This window comes from Oncorhynchus clarkii, chromosome 16 (assembly GCF_045791955.1).
Source record: "Oncorhynchus clarkii lewisi isolate Uvic-CL-2024 chromosome 16, UVic_Ocla_1.0, whole genome shotgun sequence".
NCBI lineage: Eukaryota > Metazoa > Chordata > Actinopteri > Salmoniformes > Salmonidae > Oncorhynchus > Oncorhynchus clarkii.
This window is the reverse complement of record NC_092162.1, coordinates 57,667,447-57,690,737: the sequence shown is the minus strand read 5'-3', so window position 1 is coordinate 57,690,737 and position 23,291 is coordinate 57,667,447. Positions and strand designations below refer to the sequence as shown.

Genomic DNA, 23,291 nt, shown 5'->3' with positions numbered 1-23,291 from the left:
TCAAACACAGGACCCATTTTTCAGGCCTCGAGGTCAAAGCTTGTGATTCCCAGATCTGAAAGCGGTGAGCTAGGCTTTAGCTGTTGAAAGTCTGCTTAGATTAAAACTGGCCTCAGGGAGAAGACTAAATCAGTGCAGATGTACAGTAGGATCTTAATTTGACCTATATTGTCACAGCAAAATAATCCTGCAGCAACAGGATTTGAACGTTTAGTCCATAATGTTGCTTGTTAGGTTATTAGCGGGTCAAAATGAGGCTACATGAAAAGTGGAATACTGTTAATATAACCGTGTGTTGATGAGGGTTTTCAGTGAATTTATGTCAATCACAAAGCTCATCTGCATTTCCTGCAGTGCACAAAAACTCTCAGCAACAAAAGAGTGATCAAATTAAGATCCTATGTCTTTATGTCTGATAAATAAGTGATGAACCAGTCCAGATCTATGATTAGGGTTTATACTGTACATGGTCAAAACTGTTTTTGTGTAAAGGCAAATCGCCTGTGAAGCTTTGTCGTAGGGAGAGTCTCTAGTGACACATTAGAACAGAGAATAAAGTTTTTTTTACACCATACAGGAAATCATGATTGGAACCTAGACTGCTTCTGAAACACATTTGAGGACATTTACATCTCAGCATACGTTGCCACACAAATAACAGGAAATAACTGGTTTTGTTTTCTGGTATGGACTCTGACATGGCACACACACAGCTGGTAAGAGGGTTACGCTCCAATGGCCTTTCATAGCATCTGCCATTTTCATCAGCTGTGTTCGGAGAATGAGAAACATCCAGTCCACACTGCAACTCTGCAGCCCAGTACACTGCTCAGTGTGTAATAATACTGCTTGGCATGGGATGGGGAGATATTTCACAGCAGGATTAAGGCTGTGTGAAAATGTGTGTTCTTTGACCCTACTTAAAGCAGTTCTATATTGAGTTGCTGGCAATGACAGCAGTTATGTTGGACCTAGTCTTTTGTGTTGATGAGAGCAGGTTTGTGGCCTTGATAAATGAAGCCATTAGGACCAGCCTTGGGGATCCTGGTAGAGGCCAAACTAACACACTGTATGGTACGGTTCCACTGCCCCCTTGGTGGACTGTACACAGTGAAACTGGGTTAGGGACTCTGTCCCACTTCCGGTACTATTTTCTAATGTACACACACAAGCATGTGTGCACGCACTCATTTTATAAGCCAGTCAGCTGGTTCCTACAGGGAGCAGGAGGGAAAGGATCAGTATAGATGTAGGATCTTAATTTGAGCCAGTGTCCTACAGCATGAATTAAATCCTGCAGCATCAGGAAATGTTAATTATTATGACATTTTTGTATGAGTTGATACATTTTTTGTTGGGGAAAATCTAGTCTGAAATTTAAAAGTGAAAATTACAGACTTCAGAATACTTTTTTAAACCTCAAATACACTATATGTCCTGCATTGCAGGAAAGTTATCCTGCAACAAGGTGATCAAATTAGACCCTACATCTATATGAAACAGTAGCATTCCTAATACTCCAAAACAATTATGCAATTATGAATAATTATGGAAACAGCTTTGCTGGCCTACTTCCAAAGCCCCAGCCTCCAGATCATTGAAATGGCCTCTTTTGCCTGGGGAGATAGACAGCTCGAAATCTGGCTTTAGAAAAACTACCAACTCATAAGTGAAAAGATGTGAGATGTCTTTTGAAGGGAGAGATGACAAAAATGTATCTCAACATGGTCTCTCTCCAGCAGCAGAGAAGGCACAATGCACCCAATTCTCTGTTCTTACTCTAAACTATGAATCAGAAGGTAACCATCAGCATTTCTAGGGACTATCTCGCTGCACCACAGCTCACAGCTTGGGAGAGTACCCGTAATACATCACTTTGGCAGCCCAAAGTGCTTTAAAAAGACAGGGTTCACAACAGTGTTCATTTCGTTATCTCTGTGACTAAAAACTGACTAGTAAATGGACTGGACAAGAGTTTTCAGGGAGATTATAACGTTCTCCAATCTGGCGGCAACACATCTATAGCTAGGTTTCTATCCAATTTGCGACAGATTTTCATGCGAATATTCTCAAACCTGCCTAAAACAATATGTGCATTTTCCCACTTTGTTTCCATCAAAGTGACTTTGGCACATGCTCTCTAGTATCGATCCACTAGTACAGGACTGATAAAGGCATAGTGCACTACTGTTGTGAAGAAACAAATCAAATAAAAATATATACAGTATATATTTTATTTTTTATGAATCTTTTTCAGATTTATCAGGGGGTGCTGCAGGACCTTCAGTACCACTACTTTGTGCGGCTATGCCTACATCATGAGATTATTAGCGATAAGAGCAATATTATTTGCATTTGTCAAATGGCAGCCAAGCATTGATCATCATGTCACCAGAATAATTTTTATTGGAAAAGAGCATCAGCTCATCACTGTGCATATTCACCACCATGTGACAGATGAGGTGCGTGGGTAAATTCTCTGAGGAAGCCAAGCCAGCAAAGAACCAGCCATATTACAACCTACACTATATAACATTCTATTGGTTCTCTCCAAGTTTTGAATCCGGCATAGTTTTATATTTCAGCTCAATGACCATGTGCCATGGAATCGGTACATTGAAAATCTCCTCCCAACTATTTTGCAACCTGTATGGCACAGCTGTACATTTTTTGGACCTTAAATTAAACTGCTATACTTTTTATTTATCACAATTTTCTTTGGCCAATTTTGGTCTTTAATGCAGGTGTCACCCCAGCCTTCGCTTTTGCTCCCCCAAAGTGAACTCGGGAGGCTGAGAAGCCTTCCATGCACTCAAGGAACATTTTAGGAACGCACCTGTTCGGGCTCATCCTGACCCGTCTCTGCTCTTCATCGTGGAGGTGGATGCCTCCGAGGTTGGAGTAGGGGCTGTTCTCTCCCAACGCACTGGATCAACACCTAAACTCCATCCATGCGCCTTCTACTCACGGAAGCTGTCTCTCGCGGAGTGGAATTACGATGTGGGGGATCGTGAGTTGCTAGCCGTTAAGAAGGCGCTGAAAACATGGCGGCTCTGGCTGGAGGATGCTCAACACCCATTCCTTGTTTGAACGGATCACCGGAACCTAGAGTGTATTTGAGCAGCAAAGAGGCTGAACCCGCATCAGGCCAGGTGGGCCCTATTCTTCGTCAGGTTTAACTCTACCCTCTCCTACCGGCCGGGATCTAAGAACGTCAAGGCCCATGTGTTGTTCCGGGTACTTGACACAGAGGATCGGGGGGAGAAAGTGACACCCATTATTCCCCTGTCCCGCATTGTGGCTCCTGTCGTGTGGAATGTGGATGCGGACATCCGTCGAGCCCTGCGACAGGAGCCCTCACCTGCCCCTACGCCTGCCCTGCCGGAAGATGTTTGTGCGGCAGATCAAAGTCCTGAGGAGAGTCAATGAGGTGACGTACAGATTACAGCTCCCCGTCAATTACCGTATCTCACCCTCATTTCGTGTATCTCTCCTCAGGACGGTGGCAGTTGGTCCATTGGCTAGTTATGGCCCCCACGGTCCCGAAGATCGGTGCTGTGTTCCTGGACCATTCTCTCATTCGGGACTTCCACAGGCGTCGTCCCGACCGATCCCCACTGCGTCTCCGGGGTTGTCCCCAAGGTTGGCGGCACCCGCTGCCGGAGCAGCAACCTCGGGGTGGGTTACTGTCACACCAGCCTTCGCTTTGGCTCCCCCTCCTGTCAGGCTCAGTCGTTCGACGTCGCAGGCCTTCTAGCTGCTGCCGAACCTGCTGCTGGCAAACGCTGTTTACTCATCAACCCCGGACTTGTCTCGTCATCATTACACGCACCTGGTTCCAATCCCTACTCCATCACTGTATATATACTCCCTATGTCATTTGTCTTTGTTGGTCATTGTACATGTTGCTTGTTTTACTGAGAGGAATCGCTCCTACTATTTCCTGAGTACTTTATTATTTTGCCCTTTGGGTTTCGTCATGCTTTTATACAGTGTTTTAATAAATTCAGTAGTTCTAAACCTGTGACTGCGTCCTGCCTACTCCTCTCTACACTTGTGACAGACAAGTTCCATACTTTCTCCCCTTTCCACTTGCCTCCTCCATTTTTGCAGTAATGCTGCAATCAGTTGGTTGTAATTTTGGATAGAGCAGACATTTCCATATATTTTTGTTAACTGCATGTGTGTCATAACTGCAACAGTCCTATTTATGATAGAATTTACAAAACTTACACCGTTTAGATTTTTTTTCTTCAAAATGTTTAAAATAAAATTAATTAATTTTTCCTGGCTCTTCCAAATAGAGTGGAATATTTTTTGAACACATAATCATTTTAAAAAAGTCATTATTAGGTGTAGGCCAAGCCATAGGTCTATAGATTAACTAGGATATGACTAATGAATTAATCAGGGTGATTTGTCCAGAAATAGACAGGTGTTGTCCTTTCCATGGTCGCAAATCTTATCAAATTTTTCCAACTTTCTATTAAAACGTATTGTAGTGAGATCATTTATTTATTTTGGGATATGAATACTGAGTATGTATGTCCACTTCATCGTCGGACCATTTTATTGGTAAACTACATGGTAATGTAAAAGTTGTATTATGGTGCATTTATCATCATTCGGTTATAATTCAGAGAGGTTAGAAAAATGATCTAGATCCGCTATGAGGCTGTGCAGGGATACAAATTGTGGATTTAAAAGAAAACATGAATCGTCAGCGTACAATGACACCTTTGTTTTTAAGCCCTGTATTTCTAGTCCCCTTGATATTACTGTTGGATCTGATTTTAATAGCTAACATTTTGATGGTCATAATAAATATATATGCTGATTGTGGACAACCTTGTTTTACTCCTCTTGACAGTTTAATACTTTCTGAGAAGTAGACATTATTTACTATTTTACACCTAGGGTTACTATACATAACTTTAACCCATTGTATAAGAGATTTTCCACAATTAAAATAGTCCAGACATTTTAATATAAATTTCAGTTGTACTTTATCAAATACCTTTTCAAAGTCAGCTATGAATTCCAGGCCTGGTTTCCCAGATTTTTCTATTGTTTACAGTACTTGTCTGATATTATCTCCAATGTATCATCCATGTAAAAAACCTGTCTGACTAGGATGTTATTTAGGAAAAAGTCAGCTATAAATTCTTCTGTCTTGGTTAAACAAGTTGTCATCCAGTAGGCTTTGATAAAATGTCCAATATCCTCGCCTTTGCAGAAATTCTGTAAGAGTAATGTGTATACCAATTATTTGATGGTCCGACCGCATTCTGTCCCCTATCAACAATCTTTTAACTTTTGGTACCAGCGAGAATGACATAAGAAAGTAGTCAAGACTACTAGCTTGATTGAGCCTCTGCCATGTATATCTCACTAGGTCAGGACATTTAAGCCTCCATATATCTACTAGTTCCAAAAGATCCATAATATTCATAATTTCCATAAGTAAGGGTGATAGTTTGTAGTGTTATTTCCTTTACGGCCTATGGAGGTACTTTAAATGGTATTATAATCTTCCACCATAATAATTCAATCATGTATTGCCTGTAAGCTCGATAAATGATTATATATATTTTCAAGGAAGCGTGAATCATCATTATTTGGACCATATAGATTAATGACCCAAATATGTTTATGGTCCAGTAGCTGATATTTAAAAGGATCCACCTACCTTGCAGATCTGTTAATGGTCCGGTAGCATATTTAAAAGGATCCACCTTCCTTGCAGATCTGTTAATGGTCCAGTAGCATATTTAAAAGGATTCACCTTCCTTGCAGATCTGTTTATGGTCCAGTAGCATATTTAAAAGGATTCACCTTCCTTGCAGATCTGTTAATGGTCCAGTAGCATATTTAAAAGGATTCACCTTCCTTGCAGATCTGTTAATGGTCCAGTAGCATATTTAAAATGATTCACCTTCCTTGCAGATCTGTTTATGGTCCAGTAGCATATTTAAAAGGATTCACCTTCCTTGCAGATCTGTTAATGGTCCAGTAGCATATTTAAAAGGATTCACCTTCCTTGCAGATCTGTTAATGGTCCAGTAGCATATTTAAAAGGATCCACCTTCCTTGCAGATCTGTTAATGGTCCAGTAGCATATTTAAAAGGATTCACCTTCCTTGCAGATCTGTTAATGGTCCAGTAGCATATTTAAAAGGATTCACCTTCCTTGCAGATCTGTTAATGGTCCAGTAGCATATTTAAAAGGATTCACCTTCCTTGCAGATCTGTTAATGGTCCAGTAGCATATTTAAAAGGATTCACCTTCCTTGCAGATCTGTTTGAACAGTTTGCACATTTGGATCGAAATTATTGTTGATTCATTTCATTACTCCTTTCCATTACTCTCTCAGCCCCCCCACCCACCAGTCCTTTTTCCATTCAACTTCTTCTAAAGGTGTAGACTGAGTTTCCTGTAAACAATATATATTATATTCCTTCTCTTTTTGAAATTATACTTACCATAATATATGTTTGTAAGCTAACAATTAAGAAGTACCATGATCATTTAGTGTCAATATATGCAGCTGACCCATGATTTTTCAATGTTAATCATGTTGTAGCTGCGACTAAATAACCCTTAATTGTCCTCCAATATTCCACCCACTAAAACCTCCCCTCATCCCAAATTGTGTTGTCGTCCCAGTGATTGGCTGACTATCCCTGTACACATAGATCCTAGGGCCTTTAAGAGATAGGGGCCCATCCTTTAAAAAAGCACATGGTGCCACCTACAGTACAGAACCAGATCTGCAGCCAACATCATTTTGAAAGCCGTTGTCTCAGTTGTACTGCATTTGGATAACAAATGATATATATATAAAACAAATCTTGCATATCGTAATTTATTTCCACAATTGACGAACAATATGCTACCCATAACAACAGCCTGTAGTAGGAAGTATGCATACACTCACTCACCCCACCCGTCCCAAACAAACCCCTCTGTCTTTCTCTCCCCTTCCACTCATAGATCGACCTACACACCCATACACTCACTCACCCCACCCGTCCCAAACAAACCCCTCTGTCTTTCTCTCCCCTTCCACTCATAGATCGACCTACACACCCACACACTCACTCACCCCACCCGTCCCAAACAAACACCTCTGTCTTTCTCTCCCCTTCCACTCATAGATCGACCTACACACCCATACACTCACTCACCCCACCCGTCCCAAACAAACACCTCTGTCTTTCTCTCCCCTTCCACTCATAGATCGACCTACACACCCATACACTCACTCACCCCACCCGTCCCAAACAAACACCTCTGTCTTTCTCTCCCCTTCCACACTTAGATTGACCTACACACCCATACACTCACTCACCCCACCCGTCCCAAACAAACACCTCTGTCTTTCTCTCCCCTTCCACTCATAGATCGACCTACACACCCATACACTCACTCACCCCACCCGTCCCAAACAAACACCTCTGTCTTTCTCTCCCCTTCCACACTTAGATTGACCTACACACCCATACACTCACTCACCCCACCCGTCCCAAACAAACACCTCTGTCTTTCTCTCCCCTTCCACACTTAGATTGACCTACACACCCATACATTCACTCACCCCACCCGTCCCAAACAAACACCTCTGTCTTTCTCTCCCCTTCCACTCATAGATCGACCTACACACCCATACATTCACTCACCCCACCCGTCCCAAACAAACACCTCTGTCTTTCTCTCCCCTTCCACACTTAGATCGACCTACACACCCACACACTCATGTACACACACACAACCACAAGCTCAGATGTTCCCTCCCCGAGCCCAACTCAAGAGAAGACGATGTGTGAATGCGTATACAGTTTGGTTGTTTAAGAAGGCATGCCAAATTAAGAAGGAATGGGAAGATTATATTAACCAATGTCTAGTCCTAGCTGATGGAAACCTAGTTTGGAAACCCCCAACACCCAACACCCACACATGTTGTTCCATTGTTGTGACCCATCTGTGACCCAAGCAACTCTGTGCAGTCAGACCATTTTATTATTCTGTGCCGCCAGGACCACATTAATATACCCCCTCTCGAATTGTCCGCGTTAAAAATCCTACAATGTGAATTTCTGGATTTTTTTCCCTCATTTTGTCTGTCATAGTTGAAGTGTACCTATGATGAAAATTACAGGCCTCTCTCATCTTTTTAAGTGGGAGAACTTGCACAATTGGAGGCTGACTAAATACTTTTTTCCCCCACTGTACATGTTCGAGTTTCATTTGGTCGACAGTGTCGCCTGAGATCTGCAGTGATTTAACCATGGCTCGCCTTCATCTCATGTACATATTTACGGACTAACTCAAGTACGCCTAATTGATCATTTATAGATTTTACCAGTTCGGTTTCCACGCTTACTGTACAGGGTGGTGAAAATAGGTCATCCGTGTCAGTCAAAGAGTCTCTTATTAAACATTATTTAGTGGTTGGTTCTCCATTTTTTCAGTGTTTACCTGTCACGACTTGTTTGGGCGGCTTTCGGCGATCGATGTCACTGGCTTTCTAGCCATCACCGCTCCATTTCTCATATGTCCATTTGTTTTGTCTTGTTCCATACACACCTGGTTTTCATTCCCCAATCAATCTACATGTATTTAGTCCTCTGTTCCCCATCATGTATTTTGTATAATTGTTTATTGTTACGTGGGATATTTGTCAGGCGCTGCACTTTTGTTATTAGACCGTGTTTGTGGCACTAGTATGTTTTATGTGCTGTCGTTGTTGACCGGTATTCAAGTGCGCCTTTTTATTATACTTTGCTCTCCTGCACTTGACTTCACCTCCCACATGCACGCCTAACATTACCTTCCACTGTGTTTTTGTTTTCACTGCGTTGGTAATGTTTGTCTATAAAATTCTCTAGCCTTTACAATTTGTTTTGAGTTATTATCCAGTTATGATGTTGTTGCCCACGAGTGAGCACATCACTGTAAAAGTACTATTATTGGGTCAGCTTTAGGGACATATATTTCCAATCCATTGATAATTTAGGAAAGGGACCATTTTAGTTAGCTAGCTAGACACCGGAGGACAACAACACAACGAGACAATTCAAGTTTTTTCTGTCACTGAATTTTAGCTTGATATGATGTGATTGGTGTGAAGCCAAATCCAAACTGGCTTCTCTTGACATTGTTTTTTTTTTTGGTGCGCCAGTACCATTCAAAGTGAAGCTTGCTCAGTTTAGCTCAACTGTGATTGTCTATTATTTAATACATGTTATATCAAGGGAGGCCAAATGCTCTCCGCATTCAATGCTACAGGTGGCTAAAAAATCATACTCTTTTTGATCAGACAGCATCAGATAGATGGGTCACACATACAGAGACAAAGGGGCGTTGTTTCGCTCACCCGGATGCTATTTCCGTTGAGAAACATTCAGCCTCTTGCGAATTTAAGGAAAACTATGAAACACAGAGAGATGAAAAATAACTTATTTTTAAGTCCAGACTTCGAATCCTAGCTAGCGTACTCTCTTACTGGCTCGAGCTGCAGCTTTTGCCGGAGAGAGAATCAACACACACATGCCTCACTAATCTCACGAGAGTTGGCCAGTCTGTTTTCAGGACCTCTCCTCACACCTAGTTTGTTACTATGTCAGTTGAGTCTGGATCCTCACATCCATACCTTTTGGGGATTGGGAGTGGAATTTCCTGAGCATATTCTGATATCCATAGAATATATTATTACTTAATTCACATATTGCCCTGAGAACAGAACTACTTTATACTTACACCTGGTATTAAAGTATTGTATTAATTGGGTGTTAAACAAATGATCTGTTCTTTAAGACATATCTGTATTTCTGCTTCTGTCTAGACAGGGAGAAGATTGTCAATGCCATACTACTGCGATAAATGCAGTAGTATGCATCTTGCCTATGCCGCTCTGTCATTGCTCAGCCATATATTTATATGTATATACTTATTCCATTCCTTTACTTAGATTTGTGTGTATTAGGTAGCTGTTGTGGAGTTAGATTACATGTTAGATATTGCTGCACTGTCGGAACTAGACGCACAAGCATTTCACTACACTCGCAATAACACCTGCTAACCATGTGTATGTGACCAATAACATTTGATTTGATTTCTATGAGCTCGGGACTATGCTAGTAAAGATGTCGTTTCCCTTGTAGTCTCGAGGAAATGATGCTACGCGCCGAGGTATTTATAGGGGGTGGGTGGACGTAAATCACACTGTGAGTGCATAGGGTAGCATGCACTCAAGTTAAACTGCAAGTTAAAAAAATATAAAAAATACTGTTAGATTAATATATGACTACTAGCAGTGGGTATTATTGTTAGCAATCTAGCTAATATGTTTTGAGTTTTTTTTCCCTCATGTGGTGAATTAGCCCCAAAAAGAATGTACCTATAATATTAGTGCAAATTCATCTCAATTGAACAACAAAATGTAAAAAATGGAGCCATATTTTAACAGTAAAATATATCAACAATACCCTATTGTCGACCCACAATTAATGGCATATCACTGGATTAGGTTGCACATCAAAATATCTTGAATCATGCATTCCTGCTTGGACATGTTCGATGCAACACCTTATTTATTTACATCTCAGTAGTCTATTAGTAGTCTATTATACAGAATGACTTTTTAAGGTGATTACTACTTTTTTCCAGTAAAAATGTTTGTGCCACCAATTAATTCATGGTCTGTTGTCACCAACTGAAAACGTTAGCCTGGAGCCCTGTCAAGGGGCTGCTGAGTAATGTGTTCTTCTGCCAATTTGGCTGTTGGAAAGATAATCAAATATTTTGGTCTGACTTGGCATTGCTTGCTGTTTGGGGTTTTAGGCTGGGTTTCTGTATAGCCCTTTGTGACATCGGCTGATGTAAAAAGGGCTTTCTACATACATTTGATTGATTGATTGATGTTTGTTTGTGCATATGGAAGACAGTGATTTATGTTTAATATAGGTTAACGAGGCAATACAAATGTGATGCAACTTCCACATTTTAGGGAATTTAGGTTGACTAAAATGTTCCACTGTTATTGTCATTTTGACAATAACTAGACTAAATCATTATTCAATTGACAAAAATGTGACTTAATTCAATTTGAGTCAAAAATACTAAGACTAGACTACATTTTTTTTAAATTGCCAAACTAAACATTGGTTCACACAATCTATCTATAGCTGTCCCTCTCTATCACCACACACACGTACGCACACACCCTCTGCTTTCTGACTGAAACCACATTCCCCTCATCTCAGTCTGTGTGGTAGTTCCAGACACCTTCACTTGTCTTCTGGTATGAAAGCAGAAGCACGTACACAAGATGAGTCCTGGAGACTAACAGTCACACTATACAAACAGTCACGTACAGTACAGTATTGTACTAGAATGAATAAAGACCATGCAGAAAGCACATGGACAAAACTCACAATATCAGGGATGCCATTTATATCATTCTGCTCAGTGATGTTGTTCATATCATTCTGCTCAGTGATGTCATTCATATCTTTCTGCTCAGTGATGTTGTTCATATCATTCTGCTCAGTGATGTTGTTCATATCTTTCTGCTCAGTGATGTTGTTCATAACATTCTGCTCAGTGATATCATTCATAACATTCCGCTCAGTGATATCATTCATAACATTCTGCTCAGTGATGTCGTTCATAACATTCTGCTCAGTGATGTCATATCTTTCTGCTTAGTGATATTGTTCATATCATTCTGCTCAGTGATGTTGTTCATATCTTTCTGCTCAGTGATGTTGTTCATAACATTCTGCTCAGTGATGTCATTCATATCATTCTGCTCAGTGATGTTGTTCATATCATTCTGCTCAGTGATGTTGTTCATATCTTTCTGCTTATTGATGTTGTTCATATCATTCTGCTCAGTGATGTTGTTCATATCATTCTGCTCAGTGATGTTGTTCATATATTTCTGCTCAGTGATGTTGTTCCTATCTTTCTGCTCAGTGATGTTGTTCATATCATTCTGCTCAGTGATGTTGTTCATATCTTTCTGCTCAGTGATGTTGTTCATAACATTCTGCTCAGTGATGTCATTCATATCATTCTGCTCAGTGATGTTGTTCATATCATTCTGCTCAGTGATGTTGTTCATATCTTTCTGCTTATTGATGTTGTTCATATCATTCTGCTCAGTGATGTTGTTCATATCATTCTGCTCAGTGATGTTGTTCATATATTTCTGCTCAGTGATGTTGTTCCTATCTTTCTGCTCAGTGATGTCGTTCATAACATGCTGCTCAGTGATGTCATTCATATCATTCTGCTCAGTGATGTAATTTATATCATTCTGCTCAGTGATGTCGTTCATATCATTCTGCTAAGTGATGTCGTTCATAACATTCTGGTCAGTGATGTCATTCATGACATTCTTCTCTCTAGAAGTTACTATCTCTCTATCATTCTATCTTTGTGGTTTCAGAACAAAGTTGTTAATCCTTCGGCATCCTAGCCAACAATAAGGTCAAATATCTGCTGGCATTTTATATCTGATGAATGTTTGATGTATGATATCACTGATAGGACAGACTGTTAATCCAGTCAATGCAGGATCTTACTTCAGTTATCATCCCAGGCCTTGGACAGCCCAAGATGATTGGGCCATCACTTTACGCTCACGATAAACATCTTAAATCCAGAGACATTAGAAGTCACTTACATCAAGGATGCATTCTTTGCTTGTAAGTATTCAGTACTTCTCTTCATCTATTAGTGTGTGATGAAAACGTTATACATGTGCTTTTTTAAAACAAATTTCTGTTATCTATTCATGTGCTGTTCTAATAACCAATTTCTGTGTTCATGCAAGTGACTGACTGAACAAATCTTCACTTATCAGTATATGCAATTTGGCAGTAGCGTTTTGAGAAGGATAGATATCTCAGTTTCAAGGTCTCAACTTAGAGAGGAGAAGCCTCGTGAGGTATTGGTCTGTCACATGTTATAAACCAGTACTGGCCGGTCACATGAATGAAACAAAACAGTAATGATGAATGAATTATGCTAAATCATGCAAATATAACTTGTCTGTGTATAGCAGTATTTAAGACAACTGCTGGGACTGCCCCAGCACAGCTCCTGACAGACATTCACTATGGTGCATTAAGTTTGTTGGAACCTCTCCAGCGAGCTGACAATAAACAATGAACAAAGATTGACTTTGAGTGTCCCTGTGTAAGAATTTCCACAACAATAAACCTACTTGGCAAACATTGCACGAGATCCAATATTCATACCGGATTAAACACTGTCATTAAGTTGAGGAAAATAAATAGCAGAAGAAAGAAACCCATTTACAGAGCCATGGTCTTCAACAACTCAAAGTATGTCTGTGTGGGAGACAGGAGAATGAAATAAATATAGACAGATATGAGAGAGAATTGAGGGAGAATTTAGGGAGAATTGAGAGAGAATTGTGAACACAAAATGACACTCAAAGGATCATGTTGGACAGTATGACATTGAGTGAGCCATATGTCTCTTTATTGATGATGTGTTGACTACTTATCCATTGTGCACAACCCAGGGTTAAAACACGCAATACTGAGTCTGCTCACTTTACAGTACGACAAAGAGGAGAGGAGAGAGGGGCTGGGGTTTTCAGAGCACGGTATATAAATATCAGTAAGTTTATACATGCACATAGAGATGACTAAACAATCTTCTGGTTCTTTACAAGCTGGTGCCAGGGGGTTGGGGGTAGAGGGGGGCAAGGCAGAAAGCACAATCGTACAGTACTTGTATCGTTGCTAAGGTTTCTATCACATGCCCAGATGGGGGCGAAGCAGGTAAGAGGGAGAAACAGGAAGTGGTAGTATATTCTCCTGGCGGGCAGAGTTTATAGTGAGAGGAGGGAGGGAAAGAGCCCATCCAGGAGACAGGGGGAGGAGTTGGGGGATAATAGTAAGTTGAGGGTGGGAGTGCTTGGGGGATGGCTGTGAGGAGTTGGGGGGCTGATAGTGGGAGCATCAGGTGGCCAGCCACAAGCATTCGTTCACGTCTCTTAAGTTAAATGGATCTCTTCATACTAATGACACAATTTGGTATACATACTGTACAACCACCACTGAGCTGGCACTGGGACCACAGGGGTGGGGAAAGGTGGCGTCTGTGTCTGGGGTTCAATACGCTAACATTTAATAGTGAAATAAAACACAGGAGGAACACACAGACAGGTAGACAGACAGACAGACCAACAGGGGTTAATGCTTCACAACACAGTCACACAATGTACAACAAACTTCATTGTTTTATAAAATCATACAGGATTCATCTTATAAATGCCTTCGGGCTATAATACAAAACATATTAAATCAAAGAGTCTTCTGTTCTTCTTGAACTGCAGAGAACACTGAGAGAAATACAACGTAACCATGCATACAATGGGGTCGGACTGGTGGCACAAGTGTGTGTGTGTGTGCATGTGTATGTGTGTGTGCATGTGTATGTGTGTGTGCATGTGTATGTGTGTGTGTGTAAGCGAGAGAGATCGAGAGAGCCAGGGAAAGAGCGAGTCTGTGTGTGAATGTGTGTGTGTGTGTGTGTGTGTGTAAGCGAGAGAGATCGAGAGAGCCAGAGAAAGAGCGAGTCTGTGTGTGAATGTGTGTGTGTGTGTGTGTGTGTGTCTGGTGGAGGCAGACAAAGAAAACAAAACAAATAAAAAGTGCCAAGGTAAAGTGAATTCAAGTAATGTGTGCTCTGTCCACAGGAGAGGGGGCGAGAGGTGGGAAGGAGGGGGAGGGTCCTGTGGCCTCAACGGAGCCTCCCTATTGGCTCTTCCTGTGCTCCGTCAGGCTGACGGGCGTGATTGTGGTTGTTTCCCCGCGGGCGGCTCTAGAGAGAAGCTCCACCCACTGCTCCTGGACCTCTGCATCCTGGGTGCTGAACAGCAGAGCCTGCTGGGAATTACTCAGCCGGAACGCGTGTTTGAGCTCTGACTTCTCTGTTGCCGATGGCGCTGCCATGTTCACCTCAAACCCCGGGAGGGGTATGGCCCGTACCCCACGGGAGTCCTGAAGAGACACAACAAACAGGCCAATCAGGATCAAGAGGAAGCATAACAGTCCAGTGTTTCTCTCATTTAATGCAGGGGGCTAGATTGTATTTCATAAGGCACGTGCATAATCGCTCTCCTCATCACAGTTTCTATCTAATCATTAAATGCTAACAATCATTAATCCTAATCTTCTGCCAGGGGATGTCAGCTTTCTGCCTGCCAGAGATGGTATTTTGGTCACTAAAATGGAATGGGGAGAGCTGGCTACAGTGACTGGTTTTTAGCCCTGGAGATGCCTGCACACTGGACCTATCCTATAAAGGACCCTGGTGAAGCACCCTCAGGAGAGGGGAGAAGTAGGTAAAGGTTTCCCCAAGCAACAGACACAAGGTCAGTTCTTTGGTTCAAATTCCATCTTGCGTACAGACAGTAGGAACATGCTGTACATTACAGTGCGTGAAAAGATTGCTGATAGCTACTTTACTGAGGAAAAATGAACTTACTATGACGTGGTTGTCCCACCTAGCTATCATAAGATGAATGCACTAAGAAAGTCGCTCTGGATAAGAGCGTCTGCTAAATGACTCAAATGTTAATGTAAGGTAAAGCACACATACAGACAGGTCTATACATGTGACCTGGGCATGGAGAAGGGATGTAGACAAGACAGCGGTACATAGACACACACACAGAGACAGAGACAGAGACAGAGACAGAGACAGAGAGAGAGAGAGACAGACAGACAGACAGACAGACAGACAGACCGACAGGCAGGCAGGTACACAAAGACACTGATATAGACAGACACATGAAAAATACCCTCAGGAGAGAGACCCTCAGGTGTGCCTCAGGAGAGGCCCTCAGGTGTGACCCTCAGGAGAGAGACCCTCAAGAGAAAGACCGTCAAAAGACAGGCCCTCAAGAGAGACCCTCAGGAGAGAGACCCTCAGGAGAGACCCTCAGGACAGAGACCCTCAGGAGAGACCCTCAGGTGTGTGTGAGGTTAACCCTTACCTGTCCGCTGGTCTGCAGGTACAGCACTAGAGGTTCAGTCTTGGTGATGGCCACCCAGGTCTTTGTCCAGCTCTTGCCCTTCTCCTGCACCTGCAGCTGGCCACACTGCAGACAGTTGTTCCCCAATAGAGACGGAGACACCTGCTTCTGGAGGGACAGAAACACACACAGGAGGCAGAGTTAAAGGCACAATCCCAATGTTGATCCACTGCAGTGGGAGCCAGTACTCACATAATATTCAGAGAAATACACTATATTTTTAACTCATTAAAAAAACAATGTTTGGAACGGGAGCTCACTTTCATTATTTGCTCTACTCCTAATTTAAAGTGATGATCAGTGGTGCTGGAGCCCCACTGTTACTGATGTGGTGCTGGAGCCCCACTGTTACTGATGTGGTGTTGGAGCCCCACTGTTACTGATGTGGTGCTGGAGCCCCTCTGTTACTGATGTGGTGCTGGAGCCCCGCTGTTACTGATGAGGTGCTGGAGCCCCACTGTTACTGATGTGGTGCTGGAGCCCCGCTGTTACTGATGTGTTGCTGGAGCCCCACTGTTACTGATGTGTTGCTGGAGCCCCACTGTTACTGATGTGGTGCTGGAGCCCCGCTGTTACTGATGTGTTGCTGGAGCGCCACTGTTACTGATGTGTTGCTGGAGCCCCACTGTTAATGATGTGATGCTGGAGATCAACTTTTAATTATGTGTTGCTGGAAACCCACTGTTACTGATGTGTTGCTGGAGCCCCACTGTTACTGATGTGATGCTGGAGACCCACTGTTACTGATGTGGTGCTGGAGCCTCGCTGTTACTGATGTGGTGCTGGAGCCCCACTGTTACTGATGTGGTGCTGGAGCCTCGCTGTTACTGATGTGGTGCTGGAGCCCCACTGTTACTGATGTGTTGCTAGAGCCCCACTGTTACTGATGTGGTGCTGGAGCCCTACTGTTACTGATGTGTTGCTGGAGCCCCACTGTTACTGATGTGGTGCTGGAGCACCGCTGTTACTGATGTTGTGCTGGAGCCCCACTGTTACTGATGTGGTGCTGGAGCCCCGCTGTTACTGATGTGGTGCTGGAGCCCCGCTGTTACTGATGTGTTGCTGGAGCGCCACTGTTACTGATGTGTTGCTGGAGCCCCACTGTTAATGATGTGATGCTGGAGATCAACTTTTAATTATGTGTTGCTGGAAACCCACTGTTACTGATGTGTTGCTGGAGCCCCACTGTTACTGATGTGATGCTGGAGCCCCACTGTTACTGATGTGGTGCTGGAGCCTCGCTGTTACTGATGTGGTGCTGGAGCCCCACTGTTACTGATGTGGTGCTGGAGCCTCGCTGTTACTGATGTGGTGCTGGAGCCCCACTGTTACTGATGTGTTGCTGGAGCCCCACTGTTACTGATGTGGTGCTGGAGCCCTACTGTTACTGATGTGTTGCTGGAGCCCCACTGTTACTGATGTGGTGCTGGAGCACCGCTGTTACTGATGTTGTGCTGGAGCCCCACTGTTACTGATGTGGTGCTGGAGCCCCGCTGTTACTGATGTGGTGCTGGAGCCCCGCTGTTACTGATGTGTTGCTGGAGCCCCACTGTTACTGATGTGTTGCTGGAGCCCCACTGTTAATGATGTGATGCTGGAGATCAACTTTTAATTATGTGTTGCTGGAAACCCACTGTTACTGATGTGTTGCTGGAGCCCCACTGTTACTGATGTGATGCTGGAGCCCCACTGTTACTGATGTGGTGCTGGAGCCTCGCTGTTACTGATGTGGTGCTGGAGCCCCACTGTTACTGATGCGCTGCTGGAGCCCCACTGTTACTGATGTGGTGCTGGAGCCCCACTGTTACTGATGTGTTGCTGGAGCCCCACTGTTACTGATGTGGTGCTGGAGCCCCGCTGTTACTGATGTTGTGCTGGAGCCCCACTGTTACTGATGTGATGCTGGAGCCACACTGTTACTGATGTGGTGCTGGAGCCCCGCTGTTACTGATGTGTTGCTGGAGCCCCACTGTTACTGATGTGATGCTGGAGCCCCATTGTTACTGATGTGGTGCTGTTGCCCCACTGTTACTGATGTGGTGCTGGAGCCCCACTGTTACTGATGTGATGCTGGAGCCACACTGTTACTGATGTGGTGCTGGAGCCCCACTGTTACTGATGTGATGCTGGAGCCCCATTGTTACTGATGTGGTGCTGGAGCCACACTGTTACTGATGTGATGCTGGAGCCACACTGTTACTGATGTGGTGCTGGAGCCCCGCTGTTACTGATGTGATGCTGGAGCCCCATTGTTACTGATGTGGTGCTGGAGCCCCACTGTTACTGATGTGATGCTGGAGCCCCATTGTTACTGATGTGATGCTGGAGCCCCATTGTTACTGATGTGGTGCTGGAGCCCCACTGTTACTGATGTGATGCTGGAGCCACACTGTTACTGATGTGGTGCTGGAGCCCCCGCTGTTACTGATGTGTTGCTGGAGCCCCACTGTTACTGATGTGATGCTGGAGCCCCATTGTTACTGATATGGTGCTGTTGCCCCACTGTTACTGATGTGGTGCTGGAGCCCCACTGTTAATGATGTGGTGCTGGAGCCCCACTGTTACTGATGTGGTGCTGGAGCCCCGCTGTTACTGATGTGTTGATGGAGCCCAACTGTTACTGATGTGGTGCTGGAGCCTCACTGTTACTGATGTGTTGCTGGAGCCCCACTGTTACTGATGTGGTGCTGGAGCCCCACTGTTACTGATGTGTTGCTGGAGCCCCACTGTTACTGATGTGGTGCTGGAGCCCCGCTGTTACTGATGTTGTGCTGGAGCCCCACTGTTACTGATGTGTTGCTGGAGCCCCACTGTTAATGATGTGATGCTGGAGCCCCACTGTTACTGATGTGTTGCTGGAGCCCCACTGTTAATGATGTGATGCTGGAGCCCCACTGTTACTGATGTGTTGCTGGAGCCCCACTGTTACTGATGTGTTGCTGGAGCCCCACTGTTACTGATGTGGTGCTGGAGCCCCGCTGTTACTGATGTGTTGCTGGAGCCCCACTGTTACTGATGTGATGCTGGAGCCCCACTGTTACTGATGTGGTGCTGGAGCCCCACTGTTACTGATGTGTTGCTGGAGCCCCACTGTTAATGATGTGATGCTGGAGATCAACTTTTAATTATGTGATGCTGGAGCCCCACTGTTACTGATATGATGCTGGAGCCCCACTGTTACTGATGTGGTGCTGTAGCCCCACTGTTACCTGATGTGGTGCTGGAGCCCCACTGTTACTGACGTGGTGCTGGAGCCCCACTGTTACTGATGTGTTGCTGGAGCCCCACTGTTACTGATGTGGTGCTGGAGCCCCACAGTTACTGATGTGTTGCTGGAGCCCCACTGTTACTGATGTGTTGCTGGAGCCCCACTGTTACTGATGTGGTGCTGGAGCCCCACTGTTACTGATGTGATGCTGGAGCCCCACTGTTACTGATGTGATGCTGGAGACCCGCTGTTACTGATGTGTTGCTGGAGCCCCACTGTTACTGACGTGGTGCTGGAGCCCCACTGTTACTGATGTGTTGCTGGAGCCCCACTGTTACTGATGTGGTGCTGGAGCCCCACAGTTACTGATGTGTTGCTGGAGCCCCACTGTTACTGATGTGTTGCTGGAGCCCCACTGTTACTGATGTGGTGCTGGAGCCCCACTGTTACTGATGTGATGCTGGAGCCCCACTGTTACTGATGTGATGCTGGAGACCCGCTGTTACTGATGTGATGCTGGAGCCCCACTGTTACTGATGTGGTGCTGGAGCCCCACTGTTACTGATGTGGTGCTGGAGCCCCACTGTTACTGATGTGGTGCTGGAACCCCACTGTTACTGATGTGGTGCTGGAGCCCCACTGTTACTGATGTGGTGCTGGAGCCCCACTGTTACTGATGTGGTGCTGGAGACCCGCTGTTACTGATGTGATGCTGGAGCCCCACTGTTACTGATGTGGTGCTGGAGCCACACTGTTACTGCCCCACAGCACTGGACCTCTATTGAACACTAATTCACATTGACTCCTGGTAAACACTGAGAGTTTAATCCTATTGAGTCCTGCAGACTATGGACTGTGTGTACCACTTTTTGTCTCTATAGTGCGTGTGTGTGTGACCGCGCTCTTTGGGGCTGTCTAGGCAGGGCTCTGTCTTCTCTGCCATGCTGGGGTGACTAACAGGATTGTTCTGCTCTCTCCAGAGGCTGGCACTGAAACAATATGCCCACTGCCAACCTATATACTCCCCCCCCCCCCCCCTCCCTCAGACCTACTCTGGTGAGTCTTACAAACCACATCTCCCTCCTGTCCATGTTAGCTGCTCAGCAACACTGTGCCATATACAATAAGTATTATGTGTGATTGTCTTATGATACTTGTGAGGGGAAGCTTCATTTAAATGAAGTTATATTCTACTATTTTCTATTGTATTCTATAAGCTGAGAGTCAGACGGTCCTCACCTCGGCTGTAGCTTTCCTCTTCAGCTCTCCTGGGGCCCCTGCAGGCCCTTCAGGGACTTGGCTCGTCTCAAAGCATTCAGGACACAGTCGACACGTCTTGTTCTCCAACATCTTAGAGCATTTACCACAGATGGCCTGCAGAGGGAGGGAAAGAGAGAATGAGAAGTGGAGGGAGAGAAAGATATTTAGACAACTGAAAATCAATCATACGAGACATCCACTGGCGAAAATGCCTCATACTAACTGCCCCCGCCCCCGCCCCCACCCTCCTCTCCCTCTCTGTGCTCACCGCTCCACAGGCTTTGCAGTGGTGTTTGCGCTTGGTGAAGTTGAAGCTTTCGTTGCAGCCTTTACATGTCTGCTTCTCCTTCTCCTTCTTCTTGGAACTTCTCTGGAAAACAGAGAAACAAACAACATATCAAAATCTGTCCAATCACAAGGTCATCTTATCTCAATGCATCTACGTAATGCCTAAGTAATCCTGAAATAGTTGGGTGAAGGGGAATATTTGCTTTCTATCTTGCCATTTCCTCACTCAGTTTTCTCGCTCTGTTATCTTCCCTATTCTTTCCCTCCTCCATAACAGAAAAATTGAAATTAAAGTCGCTCCCGTTTCTCTTTCAGCTGCCAGCCCTTTAGCACAGATGCATTGTGGGAGGGAATGTGAAATGTACCCCCTGATCATGTCTCATCTTTCCACAGACACCTCTCACTGCTACTAGAGAGTGAGATAGTGATGCTATTGAGAAGACTGCCTACTATTTTACAGACTGCAAACTACTGTGTGGATTATAGAGCCACTGCCATTGTAATACCAGGCTGACAGACATTCAGGCTTTAGAATAGGAGAGATCAATGTAATTCTTGTTATGAACTCAGACAGACATTCATGGTACAATGTATTCACATTCTATTGCCCATTGTATGGGTTCTAGTATTATGTTAAGCGATGCCATTGGCGCTGTAGCAAAGAGAGATCAATGGTCTTGAAATCCAAAGCTGAGTCCATAACATCACACAAAAGGTAATAGAGCCGGAGGAAATGTATTGTAATATGACTTTTGACACCTACCCTTTCATGCAGTCGTTCACTGTCTGAGTCTATGGATGTGGTGCTCCAGGGGCCCTGAGGAGAGCAGAACATGAATACAGGATCAGAGTGACATATTTAACCCTGGGAGAGATGTATGAGTTATATTTTTATTACACGGATAGCACTTCATGTCAGGTGACAACAAACCACTAACAAAGCATTCTCCCACATTGCCAGAGAATGAGAACAACCCACTGAATATCCCCTAAAGCTGCAGTGTGTGTTTACTCCCACTAGATGGCAGCCACGCCTGAGAGAAAGACAGTAGTAGTCTGTCATGTGTTTCTAGTTTGGCCTGTGTCCAGGTTCATAGTGGGTCAGTCATACAGATAAATAGAGGACTCTCCCATCTTAGTATGGGCAGCGACATTGAGGACTTTCACAATTTTGAAATAGTTAACTAGTGGGACTTCCTATAGTTTAAGAATTACATCATTCCATCGACGTCACCAGGAGAGATTAGCCAATTCATTATACTCACGTGGAAATATTCCACAATTGCAGTTGGCAGTAAATCGCCTACTTTGGCTTTACAGCTGTTCAAACAACACACTGACAGTGTGCACCCTTTCAGTTTGTTTGTCAACTCAAAAAAGTTTAATATATACAGTACCAGTCAAAAGTTTGGACACACCTACATTCCAAGGTTTTTCTTTATTTTTACTATCTTCTACATTGTAGAATAATAGTGAAGACATCAAAACTATTAAATAACACATATGGAATCATGTAGTAACCCAAAAAGTGTTAAACAAATTAAAATATATTTTATAGTTGAGATTCTTCAAAGTAGCCACCCTTTGCCTTGATGACAGCATCGCACACTCTTGGCATTCTCTCAACCAGATTCATGAGGTAGTCATCTGGAATGCATTTCAATTAAAAGGTGTGCCTTGTTTAAAAGTTAATTTGTGGAATTTCTTTCCTTCCTAATGCATCTGAGCAAATCAGTTGTGTTTTGACATGGTAGGGGTGGTATACAGAAGATAGCCCTATTTGTTAAAAGACCAATTCCATATTATGGCAAGAACAGCTCAAATAAGCAAAGAGAAATGACAGACCATCATTACTTTAAGGCAGGGAGGTCAGTCAATACGGAAAATGTCAAGAACTTTGAAAGTTTCTTCAAGTGCAGTCGCAAAAACCATCAAGCACTATGATGAAACTGGCTCTTATGAGGACCGCCACAGGAAAGGAAGACCCAGAGGATAAGTTAATTAGTTACCAGCCTCAGAAATTGCAGCCCAAATAAATGCTTCACAGAGTTCAAGTAACAGAGACATCTCAACATCAACTGTTCAGAGGAGACTGTGTGAATCAGGCCTTCATGATTGAATTGCTTTACAGAAACCACTACATCAATAAGAAGAGACTTGCTTGGGCCAAGAAACACGAGCAATGGACATTACATTGGTGGAAATCTGTCCCTTGGTCTGATGTGTCCAAATTTGAGATTTTTGGATGTCTTTGTGAGACACAGAATAGGTGAACGGATGATCTCCGCATGTGTGGTTCCCACCGTGAAGCATGGAGGAAGAAGTGTGATGGTGCTTTGCTGGTGACACTGTCAGTGAATTATTTATAATTCAAGGCACACTTAACCAGCATGGCTACCCCAGCATTCTGCGGCGATATGCCATTCCATCTGGTTTGTGCTTAGTGTGACTAT

The 23,291-nt window shown here is 43.9% G+C and overlaps 1 protein-coding gene across 2 annotated transcripts in view; it reads right to left on the bottom strand.

The window, feature by feature from the left end:
• Positions 1–13,474: 13,474 nt before the first annotated feature.
• The window catches only part of LOC139368802 (FYVE, RhoGEF and PH domain-containing protein 3-like), a 126,357-nt gene continuing 116,540 nt past the window's right edge, over positions 13,475–23,291 (bottom strand). For both annotated transcript variants that reach the window (XM_071108166.1, XM_071108167.1), the window contains exons 15-19: positions 21,602–21,655; positions 20,819–20,920; positions 20,530–20,664; positions 16,044–16,190; positions 13,475–15,045 (exon numbers count right to left, since the gene is read on the bottom strand). In XM_071108166.1, coding sequence (XP_070964267.1) covers positions 14,800–15,045; positions 16,044–16,190; positions 20,530–20,664; positions 20,819–20,920; positions 21,602–21,655 — 684 coding nt within the window. In that variant the 3' untranslated portion in view covers positions 13,475–14,799. The remainder of the gene's footprint in view (positions 15,046–16,043; positions 16,191–20,529; positions 20,665–20,818; positions 20,921–21,601; positions 21,656–23,291) is intronic.